This window comes from Cannabis sativa, chromosome 3 (genome assembly GCF_029168945.1).
Source record: "Cannabis sativa cultivar Pink pepper isolate KNU-18-1 chromosome 3, ASM2916894v1, whole genome shotgun sequence".
NCBI classification, from domain to species: Eukaryota; Viridiplantae; Streptophyta; class Magnoliopsida; order Rosales; family Cannabaceae; genus Cannabis; species Cannabis sativa.
In genome coordinates, this window is record NC_083603.1 from 65,870,370 (window position 1) to 65,889,368 (window position 18,999).

At 31.0% G+C, this 18,999-nt stretch overlaps 3 protein-coding genes across 3 annotated transcripts; 2 read left to right on the forward strand and 1 right to left on the reverse strand.

Annotated features, from left to right (window-relative positions):
- Positions 1-1,236: 1,236 nt before the first annotated feature.
- LOC133036240 (uncharacterized) lies at positions 1,237-2,025 on the forward strand. Its single transcript, XM_061112760.1, has one exon. The coding sequence runs from the start codon at positions 1,237-1,239 to the stop codon at positions 2,023-2,025; it is 789 nt and encodes a 262-aa protein (XP_060968743.1).
- A 248-nt stretch (positions 2,026-2,273) lies between these two features.
- On the forward strand, positions 2,274-7,208 carry LOC115709134 (ATP synthase subunit gamma, mitochondrial). The gene is made up of 9 exons (XM_030637167.2): positions 2,274-2,651; positions 3,320-3,366; positions 3,524-3,676; positions 4,300-4,413; positions 4,508-4,635; positions 4,992-5,114; positions 5,515-5,634; positions 6,199-6,320; positions 6,811-7,208. Exons 1-9 carry the CDS (start codon positions 2,545-2,547, stop codon positions 6,878-6,880), a joined length of 984 nt encoding a protein of 327 aa, XP_030493027.1. The 5' UTR covers positions 2,274-2,544; the 3' UTR covers positions 6,881-7,208.
- LOC115709133 (respiratory burst oxidase homolog protein A) lies at positions 6,906-15,004 on the reverse strand. Its single transcript, XM_030637166.2, has 14 exons — positions 14,323-15,004; positions 13,954-14,110; positions 13,800-13,848; positions 13,067-13,180; positions 12,580-12,978; positions 11,993-12,379; positions 11,799-11,894; positions 11,582-11,697; positions 11,345-11,447; positions 11,074-11,256; positions 8,197-8,322; positions 7,981-8,109; positions 7,810-7,888; positions 6,906-7,719 (listed from the first exon to the last, which is right to left on the reverse strand). Exons 1-14 carry the CDS (start codon positions 14,723-14,725, stop codon positions 7,610-7,612), a joined length of 2,451 nt encoding a protein of 816 aa, XP_030493026.2. The 5' UTR covers positions 14,726-15,004; the 3' UTR covers positions 6,906-7,609.
- Positions 15,005-18,999: the final 3,995 nt, after the last annotated feature.

Below are 18,999 nucleotides of genomic sequence, written 5' to 3' on the forward strand. Positions count from 1 at the left end.
CTTTACAGTGTAGATCATTCATATAGAGGATCAGTGATCACATTAGGATTATAACAATGGATAACTAATGATGTGTCTATATGGTGGAACATATAGAGCATTCTATATAACTGAGAGTGCAATTCTAAGTTCTATGCGTGGATTCAACGAAGAATTAATAAGTTAGTGAATTTTAGTAATAAATTCTTGATCTACTTATTGGAAGCTCGGTTATATAGACCCATGGTCCCCGCACTAGTTGAGATAATATTGCTTGTAAGACTCACGTAATTGGTTTTGATTAATCAATTATAATTCTCAAATTAGACTATGTCTATTTGTGAATTTTTCACTAAGTAAGGGCGAAATTGTAAAGAAAGAGTTTTAGGGGCATATTTGTTAATTATGATACTTTGTATGGTTCAATTAATAAATATGATAAATGACAATATTATTTAATAATTATTTATAGTTATTAAATAGTTAGAATTGGCATTTAAATGGTTGAATTAGAAAATTGGCGTTTTTGAGAAAATCAGATGCAGAAAAGATAAAACTGCAAAATTGCAAAAAGTGAGGCCCAAATCCACTAGGTAGGGCCGGCCACTTTTGTAAGGTTTTTCCCTATGATATTTTCATTATTTTAATGCCAAATAATTCAAACCTAACCCTAGTGGAATGCTATAAATAGATAGTGAAGGCTTCAGGAAATTTACACTTAAATTTTCTACTTTTTCATTCAGAAAAAACTGAGCCTCTCTCTCTCTCCCTATCTTTGGCCCAACCCACTCTCTCTCTCTTCCTCATTGAGATTTCGAAATTCTTAGTGTATGAGTAGTGCCCACACACAGCAAGTGATACCTCAATCATAGTGAGGAAGATCGTGAAGAAAGACTTTCAGCAAGAAGGAGTTTCAGCATCAAAGATTTAGAGAAAGAGATCCAGGTTCAGATATTGATAATGCTCTGCTACAGAAAGGAATCAACGGCTAGATATCTGAACGGAAGGAGTAATTATATTCCGCTGCACCCAATGTAAGGTTTCTTAAACTTTATATGTGTTTATTTTATCGTTTTAGAAAGTTCATATTTAGGGTGTTTATAAACATACTTGTGAGTAGATCTAAGAGCCTGGTAAAATAATTTCCAACAGCTGGTGGGGTCTGATTTCTGGGGTAAGTTATGGCGACTTAAAGTTCCTTCGAAGGTGAAAGATTTATTGTGGAGAGCGGCATCAAATTGTTTACCAACCAAATCCATGCTTCGGTATAGACATGTCAATATTGATACTATTTGTCCTGTGTGTTCTTCCAATAATGAAACAATATTGCATCGACTGGTGGAGTGTTCTTTTGCTCGGGCTTGTTGGGTCAATACGGGAATAGATGTTGATTTGGAGTATGTTGGTACTTTCACAGGTTGGATTGAGGCTTGCTTTCAAACTTTTGAGGGGGATCAAAGAAAGATCATAGCCATGACTTGTTGGGCTATATGGAAGGCTAGAAATGATTGTGTTTGGAAGGAAAAAAGTGCTAGTGTGGCGACTGTCACTGTCTTGGCTTTGAGTATGTTGGAACAATGGAGTAAAGTGCAAGACAAAGATTACGTTCCTACTGCTGCATTTTTGACAGCAGCCGATGGTGCACTTTCTTGGCAAATACCAGCAACAGGGGAGGTCAAAATTAATACCGATGCAGCTCTTTTCTATGATCCTAATAGGTATAGTTTTGCTTGTGTTGCTAGGGATGCTTCGGGTCATGTATTGGAAGTAATTTCTTGCTGTAATCCCGGTATCGTAACTCCAGAATTAGCTGAGGCTATGGGTGTGAGGGAGGCATTAAGTTGGCTCAAAAAGAAAGGTTGGAATCAGGTTACCATTGAATCCGATTGTTTTACTGTGATTCAAGCTCTGCGTAGTCCACTTCCTATGTTTTCATATTTTGGGGGTGTAATTTCCGATTGTAAGATGTTGTTGGAAGGTGTTAGTGATGTGTCTATTTTATTTGTTAAACAATCTGCTAATGGTGTTGCTCATGCTTTTGCTTGAGCTTCATCTTATGTCGCTGATCGTGTTTTTAGGAGTAATGATTTTACTCCTGATGTTCGTGATGTAATCATGAAAGAAGTTTATTAATAAAGCTTCCTTTATTTTCAAAAAAAAAAAGGTTAAAAAGGGATTAAATCTGGGGCGTCCACGTGTCACGTTACTTATACTAACGATTGTGTATGAATGGACAAACAACTTTGTCGACCTTGAGTATTTTTACCGCTAATTTTTGAGATTGAGACTAATCTGCATTAACCTCAAATTTTTGGGTACTTGCTGCAATTATCCCAAACAAAAACCCTAAAAGAAAGAAAGAAAGAAAATACAATACGACGTCATTTCATTTTTGACCTTGTACGAATCAATTCTCGTCCTTGCCAAAACCAATTTCCCATTAACCCAAAGGCCACGCTCACATCTCTCTCCGTCATTGAGCTCTAATCACTCGTAAGAAAAGGGTTTCCGATCCAAGCTTCCAATTTCTAGGGTTTTCACGATCTTCCTTATCGATCTGTACCAATGGCCATGGCAGCTCTGAGACGAGAGGGGAGGCGCTATCTCTCCCCTCTGACCTCCCCAAATCCGATCTCTGCCGCCGCCGCCCTCCGATCCTCTCTCATTGCTGAGTATGATTTTTATTTTTCTCAAATCTTATTATCGTTTCACTATTTGGTTTCCGAGAAGGTTGGGGAAGGGAAAAACAATGTTCAAATTTCTTTTTAATGAATAATAGTCAAAGACTTTTTTTTTTTGTGTGTGTGTGAGTGTGGGGTGGTCCTCTATTTATTGGTAAACACAAAAATGCACGCAGCATATATAATTTTAAATTGATGCATCCATACCATAAACCAATGAATGGATGTTTTTTGAACGATTTGAATTTGGGCGTTCTTTGGTTTGGTTTTTGGTTCGCGGCTACTGCTTTGATTAAGATATACGGTGGCATCAAGCATAGTTGTGCTTTGTGAAATCTTTGAAATTCTAATTCTTTTGCGGAGTCTTGTGTTTTAAACCTCTGCGCCATTGTATTTAAACCATTTAACTATATGGTTTGGTACTTAGCTTGATTTACTCGCCATTTTAAGAGATGCGGTGAGAACGTTAAGTGGTCTGAATAGTTACATCTTAATTTTATTTTGGTCGTAAGTTTGAATGAAAATATACGTGAAAAGTTTTGAAGCATTATCATTTCAGCTGCGGCTGCATTTTGTGCATTTTTTTTTTCTAGTATAAGAAGCTAATAACAGTAGCATGTAGCTAACAATGAATATATTTGATTTGTTTGGGTGTGCAGGGAGCAGGCTCCTTGTGGAGGAGTACGCTCTATTTCAACTCAAATTGGTAAGTGTTGTTCTTATACGTTGCTTTCTTTTTGGTAATGGGCTGGTATACTTGTGGTCTTTTGTTAAAGGAAATATGTATATCGTGATATTATTTTGGCAAAATATGGTAACATCACATATTGTATTGATAGCTTTTTGATGTCTTGTTTATTTAGTTAGGAACCGAATGAAGAGTGTGAAAAATATCCAAAAGATTACAAAGGCAATGAAGATGGTTGCAGCCTCAAAGCTACGAGCAATTCAAAATAAAGCTGAAAATTCCCGTGGCTTATGGCAGCCTTTTACTGCACTTCTTGGTGATGTTCCCAGTATGTTTCTCAACACGGTGGTATCATATTTTTACTCCTTAAAGTTCCATGTTAATGAAGGGTAGATCTAGAAGCCACTGTAGACTGCAACATGGGGGGTAAAAAACATAGAGTAGAATAAACTTGCGACTGATTATGTTGGTTATTTTATTGCTCTTCTAGAAGTAGTTGGTTTGTGAGTTGAAGGTTGGCATCGAAGAATAATATTTATACAAGTAAGAAGTCTCTGTATTACTAAAAGCTGCAAACACTCTGATCGCTGTGATACATCATGATTCTTTTTGTTTACTTTTATTTGTGGGGGTGTTTGGTGTTAGTGTTTTACTTGGTGGACTATGGTTGAGAGGGGTTGAGATAAAGGGAATCTCAAACTCAAGTGTTCAAAGAGTTTGAGATTACCCCATAAATAAACTAACATACAACCACACAAACATAAACCTTCCACTAAAATCATACACCAAACATAGATTTGGTTTCTCATTCCCATACCCAAGAATCCAAATCCCATAACAATCACCCCCTTATATATGTATATTCTTTATGTGTTTTTTTTTTCTTTTTTATTGACTTTTAAAACTTTCTACAGTATTTTTTCCGCTAACTAATTTATGGTGTTATACTAGGTGTTGATGTTAAGAAGAACGTTATTGTAACTGTATCTTCAGACAAAGGACTTTGTGGTGGAATTAATTCCACCTCGGTCAGGATAAGCAAGGGTTTCTTCAAGATGAATTCTGGTAAATCTGCAGGCTGGTTGTTTAGTATTTAATGTCTGTGAAGATTCAATGTCATTAAAGTTGAATATAAATATATTTTTTTTATTTACTACAGGTCCTGAGAAACATACAAAATATGTTGTATTGGGTGAGAAGGCAAAAGCTCAATTGATACGTGACTCAAAGAAACATATTGACCTGACAATGACTGAGTTGCAGAAGAATCCTCTTAATTATACTCAGGTTGGTATCCCAGGATCCTGTCCCATTTATGATATGACTGAGTAACGATCTTGTCTGTTTGCATGTATTAAAATTATCAGTGTATGTGTTCTTAGGTTAATTTTGTTAGTCATTATGCTGAAAAACTACTTTTACTATTTTAAGCTTTAATCATTGATCTCATCATTAGCCAATTGATATTCTGTTGCCTTTGAATCTTTATACATCTTAATAGTAAATTTTATCTGGTTGATCGCTTGATTTATTAATACTCTTTGATGAACTATTTTTCTTTTGCAGAGCTTATTATGTTGTAAAATTTTGTATTATCAGTCCATGTAATGACGACACAAGTCTGTAACTTACTCCTTTTGCAGGTTTCTGTTCTTGCTGATGACATTTTGAAAAATGTGGAGTATGATGCCCTTAGAGTTATCTTCAACAAGTTCCAGTCAGTTGTCTCTTTTATTCCAACAGTGTCAACTGTGTTGTCTCCAGAGGTAATTTCTCGATTGAATAGAAGCCCAAAGAAGTGAATAGGGTCCCAAATAACAAGAGATGTAGAAAGCAGGTCTGATTACGCCTATTCCTAATCCTTAATGGAATGTAACGACGTAGGGATCCATATGTAAACATAGTATCTATTTAGATATGCTCGAATGACCCCTTCTCATAATTAGAATGTATATAACCCTATTCCGGTCTGGTCCGGTATGGAATGAACTTATAATCATGGAATCGACTTGATCATCAGATTATTGATTATAAGTTCATAGCCCTAGCCCATTCCCCTTTTGGGCGGAACAGATCTACTAATTCTTTGATTCCAGTTTATTGCTTTTTTATTCTCAACTCTTTAGTTAGTTTGCCGGATGAATGAATAATGATGTGATATTATAGGTCGTGGAGAGAGAGGCTGAAGCTGGGGGAAAGATCGGTGATTTAGACTCCTATGAGATTGAAGGTGGTGAGACAAAGTCAGAAGTTCTCCAGAATCTGACCGAGTTCCAGTTTTCTTGTGTATGTCTCTTTTTCAACAAAACTTTTACTTTAGGCTGGCCATGAGTACATAAATTAGGAGAAACTATTTTAAAGTTTCTAGCCATGATATGAAGTTAAATTTAAAGGCATATCGCGATGCACTTTTTTCATCACATTAAATGACTTCTGGTGTACCTACTTTGAATTATGTTTTTTTTATAGCGTAAAGCAACTATAATCTGCTTAAGACATTAGGCACCCATACAATTGGAACATCTTAATTTAGACATTAACTGATTCCTGAAGTTTCTTTATGCCTTCTGTTAATTCGCGGAGAACAGTTGTTTTTTTTATTGTGAAAAGTATCTTTTTTTAATTTATTTTTTCTCGCGAACAATTTTCTATCCAAATGGGTTGAATATCATGAAATGTGAATCTGAATCCTTAATGGAGGCTATTAACCTCCAATTTAGCTGTGAGTTTTTGGCATGGTTGGTGCAAAACTAGTATTAGTTTTTTTTAAAGGATATTTTTCTTTAGTCAAAATTTTGAACTGGTTATGGTCTGCATACTGTCTTTAAAACTATTCTACATGTCTATCAGGTCTTGTTCAACGCTGTGATGGAGAATGCTTGTAGTGAGCAAGGGGCGAGGATGTCTGCTATGGATAGTTCAAGCAGAAATGCTGGAGAAATGCTTGACCGTCTCACACTTACTTATAACCGGTATATATGGCTCTTTCACACTTTTGACATACAACTTTTAAAGCTTTTTTGTGTGGATGAGATGGGTGCTTTTGGGACCATAGAGACACAATAACTGCCAATTATTGTTGATGGTAGATGAAAGTGATGTTAAGCTGAGTGAATTCGTCTAGTTTGAAAACAAACTAGATAGAATATAGTGTGGAATGGGAGTGTCAGAAGCTTTAATCAGTGGCATGGCCAAGTAGAGATATAGCAAAGTACTTGGTTCTGAGATAGAAAGCAAAGGGTTGGGAGTTATTACTTGGTTCCTTGAGTTGATTGAAAATTTGCTCTTGCCCATCCATTGTCTAACTGAGTGAAGTTCCAGACTAGATGAAGTTGGGGAAAACAATATTTGGTGATCCTATTGGGCAATGGTGTTTTTAGTCCAAGTTATTTTTTTCTGAATATTCATGTATGTGTATATGTGCTTTCTCATGACTGATCTTGTTTTTAATATTGTTTACAGAACCCGTCAAGCATCTATCACAACAGAATTGACTGAGATTATTTCTGGAGCATCAGCACTGGAGGGCTAATGTGTTTAGAAGCGGCATCGACAGTAACAAAATAAGGTTTTAGCAGAGGCTTTGTTTGAAATTCGTGGTGCTATATTTGAGTCTTTCTCTTCTACTCTAATAATTACTTCCAGAATCAAACCTATTTTCTGGGAACTAAACATCTTATGAATCATGGTTTCAATTGATTTTGTTTTTTCTTTTTGGTTATCCTCTGTACTTAAAATTCATCTTTAAAATATTAAGTTTTTATACAATTTCATCATAATCATCTTTCATAGGAAAGATCACCTTGTAAACAAATGGATAGGTCCGGACTGGTTAATATAACTGGTCTCCTTCTCTCTTTTATGTTTGAGTTGCTTTGGATCAGTGAGTTTCAACAGAATGTCTGTTGTGCTGTATTGTTGCTTTAGCCTGTATCAACCCTTAATTCGTTCCCAATTTTTATTGTTCATATTTTGTTTCCAAGTTCAATGCAACTAAAAGGAAGGCAGACTACCATAGATCTTGATGTATAATTCTCACATTTATTCACTTAAAAATCAATACAAAACAAACTATGGAATTAATAGAGAGGAGTCACTTTTCCATCTTGTTGATCTGTATGAGGGAAAGAGATAGAGATATATGTATATATGTATGTATATAATAAAATAATATAGCTATGTACATTTAGACCTTTATTGGTGTTGAACAATTCCTATTGTGGAATTGGTACAAGACAATGAAAAGTGTACAAAAATAGTTCTAGTAGTGCTCCTTGTGAAATACGAATCTGGTAGTGGTCTTGGTAGAGAATTTGGTACATAATCCCTCTAACTCTTTTGCTAAAGCAGATGGACCACAGTAAAATACCCCTGCAAAGTTGGGATGAACCACTAGATAATCAACAACTAGACTCTTATATAACAATTAACTGAGGTGTTTTTGAGTGTTGAAATCTTTACCAATCCTGGCTCCTCTATGTCTCCAAGCTAGTTTTGAAAAGATGTTGAACCAATTTGGTCTAGAAAAATGTGTGCGTACCTGAAAATAGCTTAATTTTAGTGTTAAAGATGTTCTAATTTTAAACACACTGGTTTAGTCCAAGACTTTAGTTATGTAGTATTTGTGCTTACTGGAGTCCTGGAGACTATATCTATGCCATGTTTGGCATGATGAAGGGCCTGAATAGCACTTATTAAGGTTGATCGTACATCTCCTTCCTGATATATGCTAGTCAGGAAATTATGTACCTCTACAACGGACTGTAGAGTCACCAAAAGGGTTCATCTCATCAAAATTTTGGCAAACCTTAATGAAAGTAGAATATTTATTGTTGGTGTGTCATTTACCTGATTCTGGTCAGAGTTTGATATCTCCTTCAGTACATCTCTAAACCAATCAAATGAGCTTTGTTCTCTTGTAACCCAATAAAGATAGGCTTTAACTGGTCTACCCTTTCTTAAGTTCCAACCATTCTATTCAAGAACACGGTTAACTTTAATTATACATAAGAAAATCAATAGTAAAAATTACACAAGTATGAAAAGATTTAAAGCTTTTATTTTTTATGATATTTTTTAATGCATTTATGTTATGAGTTTTTACAAGTATTTACATTTTTATGGTTTAAAAATATGCCATATTTTTGTAATATATTTTTATATGGGTAAATATCATTTTAGACCATGTATTTTACAAAAGTTATTAATTGGACCCTCTGTTTCGTTAAATGACAAAATAGACCCTGTATTTTCTAAAATTATACAAATAAGACCCTAAATTGATTTTTTATCAAAATAAAACTTAATAATAATCTGATATAGAGATGTTATGACAAAATTGATTACTTTTTTTTTTTTTTGTACATGTTCGTGTTAGAAATAATCTTAAAGTTAGTTATATTAAAAAATAAAATTCTTAAAAATTGAGCTTAGGGTTTTATTTTTACCATTTTGGAAAATATAGGATCCATTTTGTCATTTAACAAAACAGAGGGTCTAATTGATAACTTTTGTAAAACAAACACAAGATCCAAAATAGTATTTGCCCTTTTTATATTCCCATATTTTTTTTTTTTGTAGATTTGTCATTTTATTTTTCTCAAAAAAATGTAGATTTAAGTAAAATAACATTTTTTTTAGTTTAATTTCTAAATATTTTTTCAAATAATTTATATTTTTATTGAATTTTTAATTATTTTTTTATTTGTTAAGATATGAGTTTATAAATATAAATAAGTTTGATTTTTTCTTAAAAAAAATCTTAGTTTATTTAAATTATTTATTAGATTCTTAATAATTTTAGTTTAATTTTTTAAGACACTTGTTTATAAATAACATAAAATTTAGAAATATCTTCTTAGGAATAATTTAAGTTTTTTTTAAGAAAAATAGTATTTTGTAATAAATTTAATATTTTTATCAGATTTTTAAATACTTTTTATTATTTTTTTTTCAAATTAATAGGATATTATAATTTTTAAAGTTAATTTTTTTAATAAAAGGAGCAAAATTTTATATTGGTCAAAGTTCAAGAGGAAAAAAATACTATTTTTTGACGATAAAAGAAACGGAACCTAACATAAGAGGCATAATTAAATAACTGTTATATTTTAAGGGAAATTTTTAACAAACCGTATATTTTAAGGGACGAATTCAAGTAGTGCCGAAAGTTCAGGGGACAAAAATACTAATTATTCTTATAATTATAATCGATTTTTGAGTTATTATGTGTTGTATGGTTTGACTCATCTTGTTGTAGAATCGGTCTTAATTTATGTCTTTTAGTGTTTTTGGAACTGGTTCCCTCTTGTTTTTTTTTTTTAATTATAACCGGTTGTTATTGTGTGTTATTTGTTTTTTCTCATTTTTTTTTGTGAATCAAGTTCTATTTTATTTTATGTCTTGGTGTTTTTGAAACTGATTGCCCTCTTTTTTTTTTTTTTAATTACAACCGTTTTTTAAATTATTGTGTGTTATTTGTTTTTACTCATTTTGTTATGGAACCGGTTTTATTTTAATTTATGTCTCGGTTGGTTTTTGATTTAGTCATTCATAAAACTGTTCTTTAATTATTTATTTCAGAAACTGATTTTTTTTTTTATTTAATTATTCAAAGAACATGTTTTTAATTTAGTTATTTCGAGAATTGATTTTTGATTTAGTTAATTTAAGTAACCGGTTTTTGATTTATTTAGGTGGAGTTTGGTAACACTTTTATAATCAGTTTTCTGTTTTTAAAATTAGAAAAGTGAAATATTTTTTAAAAACATGTTCTATAAAATTGTTTTTACTTTTCAATTTTTTAATTAAGAATCAAAATTTTGAAAAAAAAAATACTTTTAATATATTTTAAACAATTTTTTTTCCTTAATTAATATTTTGGACTCCGACCAGAACCGGACCCAAATCCCCCCACGGCCCTAGCACTGAACCCGAATCTGACCCCAGTCCTAGACCAAACTTAAATAAAATCAAAAAATGAAAAAGAAAATAAACTTTACAGAACACACTATTATTTTTTTTGTTTTTAATATTAAAATATAAAAGTGGTTATAAACACATTTTTGTTTTTCAAAAACAAAATTTTTAAAAATAAAAATTTTCCTTTCATTTTGCGATTAAAAATTAAAAAACAAAAGTTTTACCAAACGACACCTTATTTTTACATAATTAGTTTTTGTGTGTTATTTTTAATTTTGATTGCTTTACAAAACTAATTTTTCTGTCTCAGATTTTTATCTAATTAATTGACGTAACCAGTTTCTTTGTGTCATATTCTAACGTCCAAGTTCAACATCCAACTCCGGTAACAATAAAAATTTCGATGACTTTTTCAATGCCAATGACAACTCCAGTGACTTTTCGATGACTTTTCCGATGACGATGACAAATTTTAGTGATTTTTCCTGCAAGGATGAAAAATTCCAACAAAATTTTCGACGATGGTGGCTGTTTCGACGAATTTTCCAGCAACGATGACTGTCCTAGTGCCTTTTCCGATAATATTTATTATTAGAAATCTTATCAACTTTATTTATGATTTTTTATTTAGTTTCCCTAACTTTAAAAACTTTTTTATTTTTAGTCTTATATCTTTTTTTAATTATTTTTTATGACCTATAAAAAAGTAAACTTTTTTTTTTTTCCATATTTATAAAAAATTACCAACCCCATAAGCAAATTACTCCAAAATCGTCACGAAAAAAAAGGCCAAAATATTATTACTTGGTTGATTTTTGCTTCTCTAATGCCATTGACAACATCTTTGAGGATGCTGATGAAGGGTGTAGCTCCTATTCCAAGACCAATCAGCACAACCATATCATACTTGACATGGTCTTGGGAGGCAGCTCCATAAGGCCCATCGATGTATATTTTAGGGTACTTCTTTCCCCCAGATAGTGTTGCCTGGAAAACTTCAAGAGTGAGCATTTTTTTTTATTATTATTAAAAAAAAGATTCTTCTCTTAGCTTCAGTGAAATTACTGCTTATTACCTCTTGGAAAATACTATATATTGTATAACTCCAGTCACCTAGAGTTCTTATATGCACACTTAAATAGTCATCTTCTGGTCCTGAAGTTAGTGAGAATGGATGCCTGAGATAACGAAAAGGAGTGATCATTGGAAACAATTCAAAAATTTCAAATCAAATGTATATTTCTATAGAAACCTTCAATAACAGAAGTAAGAATATTAGGCTATACTTGACAAGAAGGCATCTAGATATTACCATTCAAATGGTGATATTTGAGGGCATTGAATGAATATGTACATGCCACTCTGGTACCTAAATCCTTCTGGTTTCTGCAACTTGAGGGACAAAACTTTTCCTGGATAAAAACTTGCCTGCATTTTTGGGTTACACCATTACAGAACTGATTGTCATTTCATATGGTAACAACAGATGAGTTTTCAAATTTTCTGAAGGAAGAGGATTGTTTGTCAACCTTCAAAATTTGAACCTCACAGCTGCTTGATCTTATGGCTCTGAGGATCCGTTCTCCGGTGTATACAGCAATTGGAATGGAAATGTACATCCATGTCTACTCAGGAAAAAATGAGTGAAACAATGTACTTATGTATTTGAGAGTAAATTTTCTCATTGACAAAGTTGAATGAAATAATTAGAAAAAGATCTCACTGTTTTTTCAGCCGCATCATCTGTTAGGAATAGGAACATGGAGTGGATAATAAGTAAGGCATACACAGGAATGAATAAGTGGTGAGAGTACCAAAAAGTGTTGTATCCAGTGACATGTCGAACTGTCCTTGGTAGCAATGGCGACTGGCGTCGTGGCCACTTAGTTGCTAGTAAAAATGAAATGGCCATTAGCACTACCATAACAATCCCTGTTGCCACCTCTGTGGTGGCTAATATCTCTAGGTATGATGGTTGGTGGTACCCGAATCCGGCTGCTATTGTCTGTTGGAAAACTGAATTGTTGGATTTACTAATTCTTGGGAAATCACAACCAAGATGAGTGCCACCATGAAGAATCACTCCCACCACAATCCCTCCTGCAATCAACTGTACTCAACTAGCATGTTTTAGCATAAAGCTTTAGTGATCAAATCTTCATTTTCTTTTTCAATGATGTAAAAATTTAGAAAATTGAAGTTGCATATCTACTTGTACATAATATATATTTACATCAAATGCTATGGGAATCAAAGTATGTTTATGGGAAGCTGATAGATTTACTCAGTACTTTCAAAAAGGACAATTACCTTGTGGAAGTTGATATTGTCGTTGAAGGGAATAACTGAGTTGATCCTTGGGTTACTCCTAAGCCATGTGATTGTATTACGACAAACAGGGAGGAGGATGAGAGCCATGTTGAATTTCAATGTCTCGGCTGCACCTTTGGCAGTGGAAACACAGTATCCCATAACTTCAAAAGCTGCTCTATGCCGATATTGGATGAATTTCCATGTGAACAGAATAATGCAAACAACAATCCAAAACAACACTATCCATGCTCTTCTCCAATATGACCTGAATAAAATTTCAGCTTTTGAGGTTTGCTCTGTTAAAGGGTCATGAGTTTTTTGTGTCACTGATGATTGCTTAGCCGGTAGTGTGCCATTTCTCAAGCTCACTCTGAATAGTGTTTCAAATTCTTGTAACTGTGAAAAAAGTTATGATCCTGATCAAAATAAACAAGGTAAAGTGATTTGAACATGAAAATGCATGCATGGTTTTATGTATGTATACCTCAATGTAGCCTCTATTTTTTATGTCAAGAAATTCCATAACCAGAGAAGCATAGTCTTCTGCTTCCTCATGCGTGAGAGACAATTTATTTGTACACGCACTTAGTAAAACAGTCTGCATATTAATCCAACTAAGTAATCTATAACCCAACTTTGTAAGAAAGTAAAAATATTATTAAAGGCCAAGGAAATATATTAATTAGACCTTAGGTGCTGTTTAGTAACACTTATGGTTTATAAATTTTTTAATCACAAAATGAAAGTAAAATTGTTGTTTTTAAAAATTTTATTTTTGAAAAACAAAAGTGCTTTCTGTAACCACTTTTATTTTTCAATTTTAAAAACAGAAAACAAATGTGTGTTCTGTAAAATTTATTTTCATTTTTATTTTTTGATTTTATTTAAGTCGGATCTAAATCCGGGATCGGATTCGAGTTCGAGTCAGAGGCCGGATTTAGCGCCAAGGCCGTGGGAGGAATTTAGGTTCGGGTCTGGTCAGAATTCAAAATATTGATTAAAAAAAAATGTTTAAAAAAATATTAAAAGTAATTTTTTTTTTTTTTTTTGTTTTTAAAATTTTGATTCTCAACTAAAAAATTGAAAAGTGAAAACAGTTTTATAGAACATTATTGAGAAAAATATTTTCACTTTTCTAATTTTAAAAACAGAAAACTGATTAAAAAAGTGTTACCAAACACCACCTATAAAAATAAAAATGTTGATAGTCATTAAACCTGTTTGACGTCTGTTTCAGTAATTTTTCCATCCATATTTTTGTCACACCTGCCAAGCAAACCAAAAGGAAATAAACATTAGAAATGAAACAAATTATATTATATGGTATAAGACTATAATTATTTTCTTAAGTGAGGTATTGGAAATTATTACAAGTCAAAGAAGATCTTTATCCTTGAATCAATACAAGGATCAGTCAAACGACACCAGTAACTATAGAGTTCTTGTTTTGTTATACAAGTTTTGAAATCCTTTCTTCCCCTTACAGCCCTCAATATCTCATTAGCAAATTCTGGTGATTGTTGCATTCCTATAACCAACAACAAAAAAATGAAAAGAAATAAAATCCACCTTAGAAAGAAACCAACAAATTTAAGTTAAGGTTCGTAAAAGTAACATTATAACACAAAAGTCCTAGAATTTGACATCATGTACTTGTGTCAACTTGGACAAAAACATGTTATGATAACGTTGTCCTATGTAGCATTTAACAATCTGAATATTATGATTATGTTTTCTCACCTATGCAGAAACCAAAGTCTGAGCATTTGAGAACCGGTTCAGACCCATTTGCAGCTATGGAAATCTGGTCGAACCGGTTCTCAATCTGCTTCCACTCAATCCCAGAACCCTTTTCCATTATGCCAAAAAAACTGAGCCATTCATTGAATGAGTCCAGCTTTGATGAATCACTATTTCCTGGTATGTAGTGGGGATTCTCTGCTCCATTTAGTTCAGTTTGAGCTGGGGATAAAGTAATAACAGGAACTACACTGAAAGAAGAAGAACCAGCAGAGGAAGAATAAGAAGAAGAAAATGAAGAGGAAGAGGAAGAAGGTGATAGACTATTTTTGGTAAAGGGTAGTTCTTGGAGGATATGAGACTCTACATTATGGACCTCCATTGATGTTATTTCCATAACCATACTTTTTATTTCTTCATAATGTTTTCATGTTTTCATGTTTAGTTTTCTCGCTCTTTTTCTTCTCTGTTAGATTAGAAAGAAAATGGGATTTAGTTTTTCTTGAAGGAAAAGAAGATGAATGAATGTTTAGAAGGATTAGCTTGCTGAGGAATATTATGCATGGTAGCATGAAATGGTGATGCTATTAAGTTATCATTCTAGAAAGGTCATTTTCTTCTTCTTCTTCCATTATTTATTTTATTTTGTTTATATTATGTTTAGTACTTTTCAGTTTTTCCTTTGATATGGGTGGTTGAATGATGATTATAATAGGAAGAGCATGTAAGAAAATGAATATGTATACATGTTTGGTTGTATAATATGCATGTTTGGTTGGTGTGGTTGGAAATGAAAAAAATAAAGTAAAAGAGATTGCAAGAGAAGCTTTTTCTCATTTTGTCTGTTTGTTTGTTTGTTTTGGGTGAAAAGAGTAAGAAAAAGAAAGGAAATGAGGGCAGGTAGAGTGATTGGAGTAGTAGGGAAAATTGCATGGAATGAAAAGGTTGTGGAGAGAGAAACAGAAAAGTCTTACTCTTTAATTAGTAAAACCAAGAAGTAAGAACCACAAGAAAGCAGTTGGAAAAAGAAATATGTTTATTTATTGTAAAACAAAATCAACAATTATACATGTATATACACTGCTATCATTTTTGTATATTAGGGACATGGATTTGGGCAAAGTACTAATAGGTATGTATTATTATGAGAAGAAGCATATATAGTTGTTGAATTATGTGTAACCTATATCTATATAATATTCTCTCTTGTACAAGTTAGTATATGGAAGCTGAAACAGGTACACGTATAAGCAACTGTTGGCCAATCATGCAATTCAAACACCTCTACTTAAATTCATGTCATCAGAGTCAATGACACAATTAAATGCTTAGCCAGCTAGTTTAATAGGTAAAAACTCTTTGTCATGTGAACAATCTTTGGCTAAAATTAGCTAGTAAGTTTATTATCATTATCTTAATTATATTGTTTTGATTAATGGGTTCTGCAATTTTAGGGATAACACCCTAATTTCTATTCACAAAATCCTCTCTTGTAATCTAGTGAGAAAGGGGAGATTAATCGATCTAAGGTTGAATTGCCAACTCAACTAATTAATAATGAAAATCTAAGAAGAATTGTGTATTGATTATTCTTACTTGATGTATCTTGTAGAATAATTAAGTTCACATTAGGGTAAACTTAAATTTAAAAGTACCAAATAATATAGAATTGGTATATCTATTTCCTTTGTTGTGGTTTTGGTGGATGTATGTTTTGTACCTGAAATGTATATTTCTTTCTTGAGATGGAAACAAGCAATTTCTTCTTAGCTTTCTTTTAGTGTCATTAGAAACAAGTATTGGTGTTTATTACAAGAGATTGTTTGCAATAAAATTCACTATTTTATGTCTTTTTGTATTGGAATGTGCATTAGTATATTTGAGATTTGATCTTTCTACAATTAATATCAATTGACAATGACTAACCCAACCACTTGCATTGTTTATATATATAGAGGGACTATTACAGTAGAAATTAAATAAAATACTTATTAATATTATTAATAGAGATAGTAATTTATAACTTTTGATTTAATCTAATGACTTAAATTAATGTTTAAAAACTACATCATAGTTAATATATTTATTTATTTATTTATAATTAATTTTAAATATTATTAATATAGATTTAACTAATAAAATTCCAAACCTAACTCTAAATCATAATTTTTTACTTTTTATTTTATGTCTATTAAAAATTTAATTTTAATTATATATATATTTTTTAATTTTAAATTTACATAAAAAAATATTTTAATTAAATTTATTTTTACAACAATAATTATATTTATAAAAAACTCTAACATGTTTAACTTATAATAATTAATATAAGTACTCTTAAAACAATTAAAATATCATGAGTTCAATCTTTTAGAAGCAATATTTTCTTTTTCTTTATTTATATTTAATTTAAGAATTCAATTAATTTAATAATTTCAAAATTTTATCATATTATATGAATTAATTTACTTTTCAAGATTTTAATGTTTAATGTATTTAAAAATTTTAAATATAAAATTAATTATATACTTTAATTGTTTTATTTATATAATCATGCATGAAATAGTAAATATTACATATTCATAATATGTTTATTTTTCAACTTAGTTCAAGATAAATGTTCAATATATTTAAATTTTTAAATATTGAATTAATTATTTATTTTAATTACAATATCTATATAAATGATGCATGAACTTATTAGTAGTACACATATATAATTAGAAAGAGTAAATGTATATTATTACATTGGAAAGTGCATATGTATATATTTATATTTTATACACAACAAAATATAAATCAATAAAAATTAATTTAAACAACAAAGTTATTCTAACATGTTTGGTAAGTTGTCTTATCTCTTGTTAAGTGACATGAGTTTAATTCTTGACATGTTCATTTGATAATAAACACAAGGGAAGAAAAAAGAAATATATATATATATTTATATATATATTTATATAAAGAAATATTTAGTTATGTTTTACTGTCACTTGCATATCAAATAAATTATCACCGTGTGCACTTAAATAGCAAATAAGTTTTATAACAATAAATTATTATATTTTGATGATATTGATGTCTTATTGCATGTCTTATAATTATCTAAATTTGTCATAGACTATCAAATTCGGATGAGATCGACGATAATCGAGATCATTCAGATATATTTTAGTTCAAAAATTTTCATCTATTTATTATGTATTTTTTTATTTGACAAAATTTATTATTCAATTTTTTTTGACAAGTTTTTTCATTTGATTATTATTATTATTGCACGTGTTATTATATTGTTCACTATTATACTATGTAATACAACCATAAATATATACTAACAAATAAAAATTTAAGACTTTCCACCACAATAATTATAAACTTTAAAACTTTTATAATGTAAGAATTGTTCCATATAATAAATCTTAAAGAAATTTAAATTATTGTTTTGAAAAAAAATTCAAATTATTAAATACATTAAAAGCTTAAATTAAAAATAAATAAAATAAAAAAAAATCATATCTTTTCAAATGATTGAACTCAAGCCATTGTACTTGATGTAAAATAACTTTACCACTTACATTATGATTATATTGTTGGTTGTATAGATTATTGTAGGATTAAATAACTTGAATATACTGTACTTTTCTAGTTACAATTATTGTTGAGTGGAAAATAAAATGAATTAAAAATCAATAGATAAATTTGACATTAAAAGTTAATTAATTGAAATTTATAAATATTCATCAAGTAAATAAGTAAGAAAAATAATTAATTAAAAATTATAATTAATCATCAGATAAATTAATATATGAGTTTTGTTAACAAAAAGATAGTTTTCTTTTAGTGATACACGCACTCCATGAGTTTGAAACAAAGGACAAACCTTTGACATGGTGGGACCCCGTGTCAAAATTTAAAATTAAGTATAAATAGGAAAAGAAAAATAATTATACCACACACTAATTAAAATCTTTTACCAACTATCATTACTAAAAGCTACTACATATGAGTTTGATCGACAACAATTTCTAAACTGATTGATCATTTTGATAGTTTGACTCAGCACAAATAATCTTAATTATAATGCAATTGTTGATCTTTTGAGATACCCAGGGTGACAATTCGATTATTGAATATGTGTGAAAAATTTCTTACTATTAAAATTTTTTCTAAACTATTACATTTGGATGATATATTAATACTTTATCGCACATCTTATTTTACTATTCACGACAATTACAAAATTTGAAGAAATATATTTCATACATGAATTGTCCCATAATAACAAGATCAATTAATATTCTATCATAGAGAATTAAAATCTCAAATTAAAAATAAATTATAAAAATCCCAGACCGTGGCACACCCCAAATGCTTGGGGGATAAATGTTATCCGTGTTTTCTTAATTGTGACACGTGGACTTCAATCAACAAAGGCTAAGGAGTCATTAGCCGGACCAACTTCCTTCGTTGATGCTCCGGGAAAGTAAAGCCACAAACTTTGCGGGAAGAGGTTCCGTGAAGAGGAGTTCCCTGATTGCTAACAACACGGAAGGGATCTGTGAAACAAAGTCTCCCTCACCTCCAAGAACCAACACCATGCACTACCACGAAGAGTAGAAATTTTCCCAAAAAGACATTTCGAGAATGCCTCAATCCCGGGTACGCCTTCGGCTCGTA

What these genes read in the sequence shown, in the direction of transcription:
- LOC133036240 (XM_061112760.1), top strand. Translation starts at nt 1,237, where the DNA reads ATGCTTCGGTATAGACATGTCAATATTGATACTATTTGTCCTGTGTGT.
- LOC115709134 (XM_030637167.2), top strand. Translation starts at nt 2,545, where the DNA reads ATGGCCATGGCAGCTCTGAGACGAGAGGGGAGGCGCTATCTCTCCCCT. An exon ending in CGATCCTCTCTCATTGCTGA is followed by an intron (nt 2,652 to 3,319) that starts GTATGATTTTTA and finishes TTGGGTGTGCAG; the next exon opens with GGAGCAGGCTCCTTGTGGAG. An exon ending in ATCCTCTTAATTATACTCAG is followed by an intron (nt 4,636 to 4,991) that starts GTTGGTATCCCA and finishes CTCCTTTTGCAG; the next exon opens with GTTTCTGTTCTTGCTGATGA.
- LOC115709133 (XM_030637166.2), bottom strand. Translation starts at nt 14,725, where the DNA reads ATGGTTATGGAAATAACATCAATGGAGGTCCATAATGTAGAGTCTCAT. An exon ending in ATAAAGATCTTCTTTGACTT is followed by an intron (nt 13,849 to 13,953) that starts GTAATAATTTCC and finishes TTTGCTTGGCAG; the next exon opens with GTGTGACAAAAATATGGATG. An exon ending in CTGAAACAGACGTCAAACAG is followed by an intron (nt 13,181 to 13,799) that starts GTTTAATGACTA and finishes ATTAATATGCAG; the next exon opens with ACTGTTTTACTAAGTGCGTG.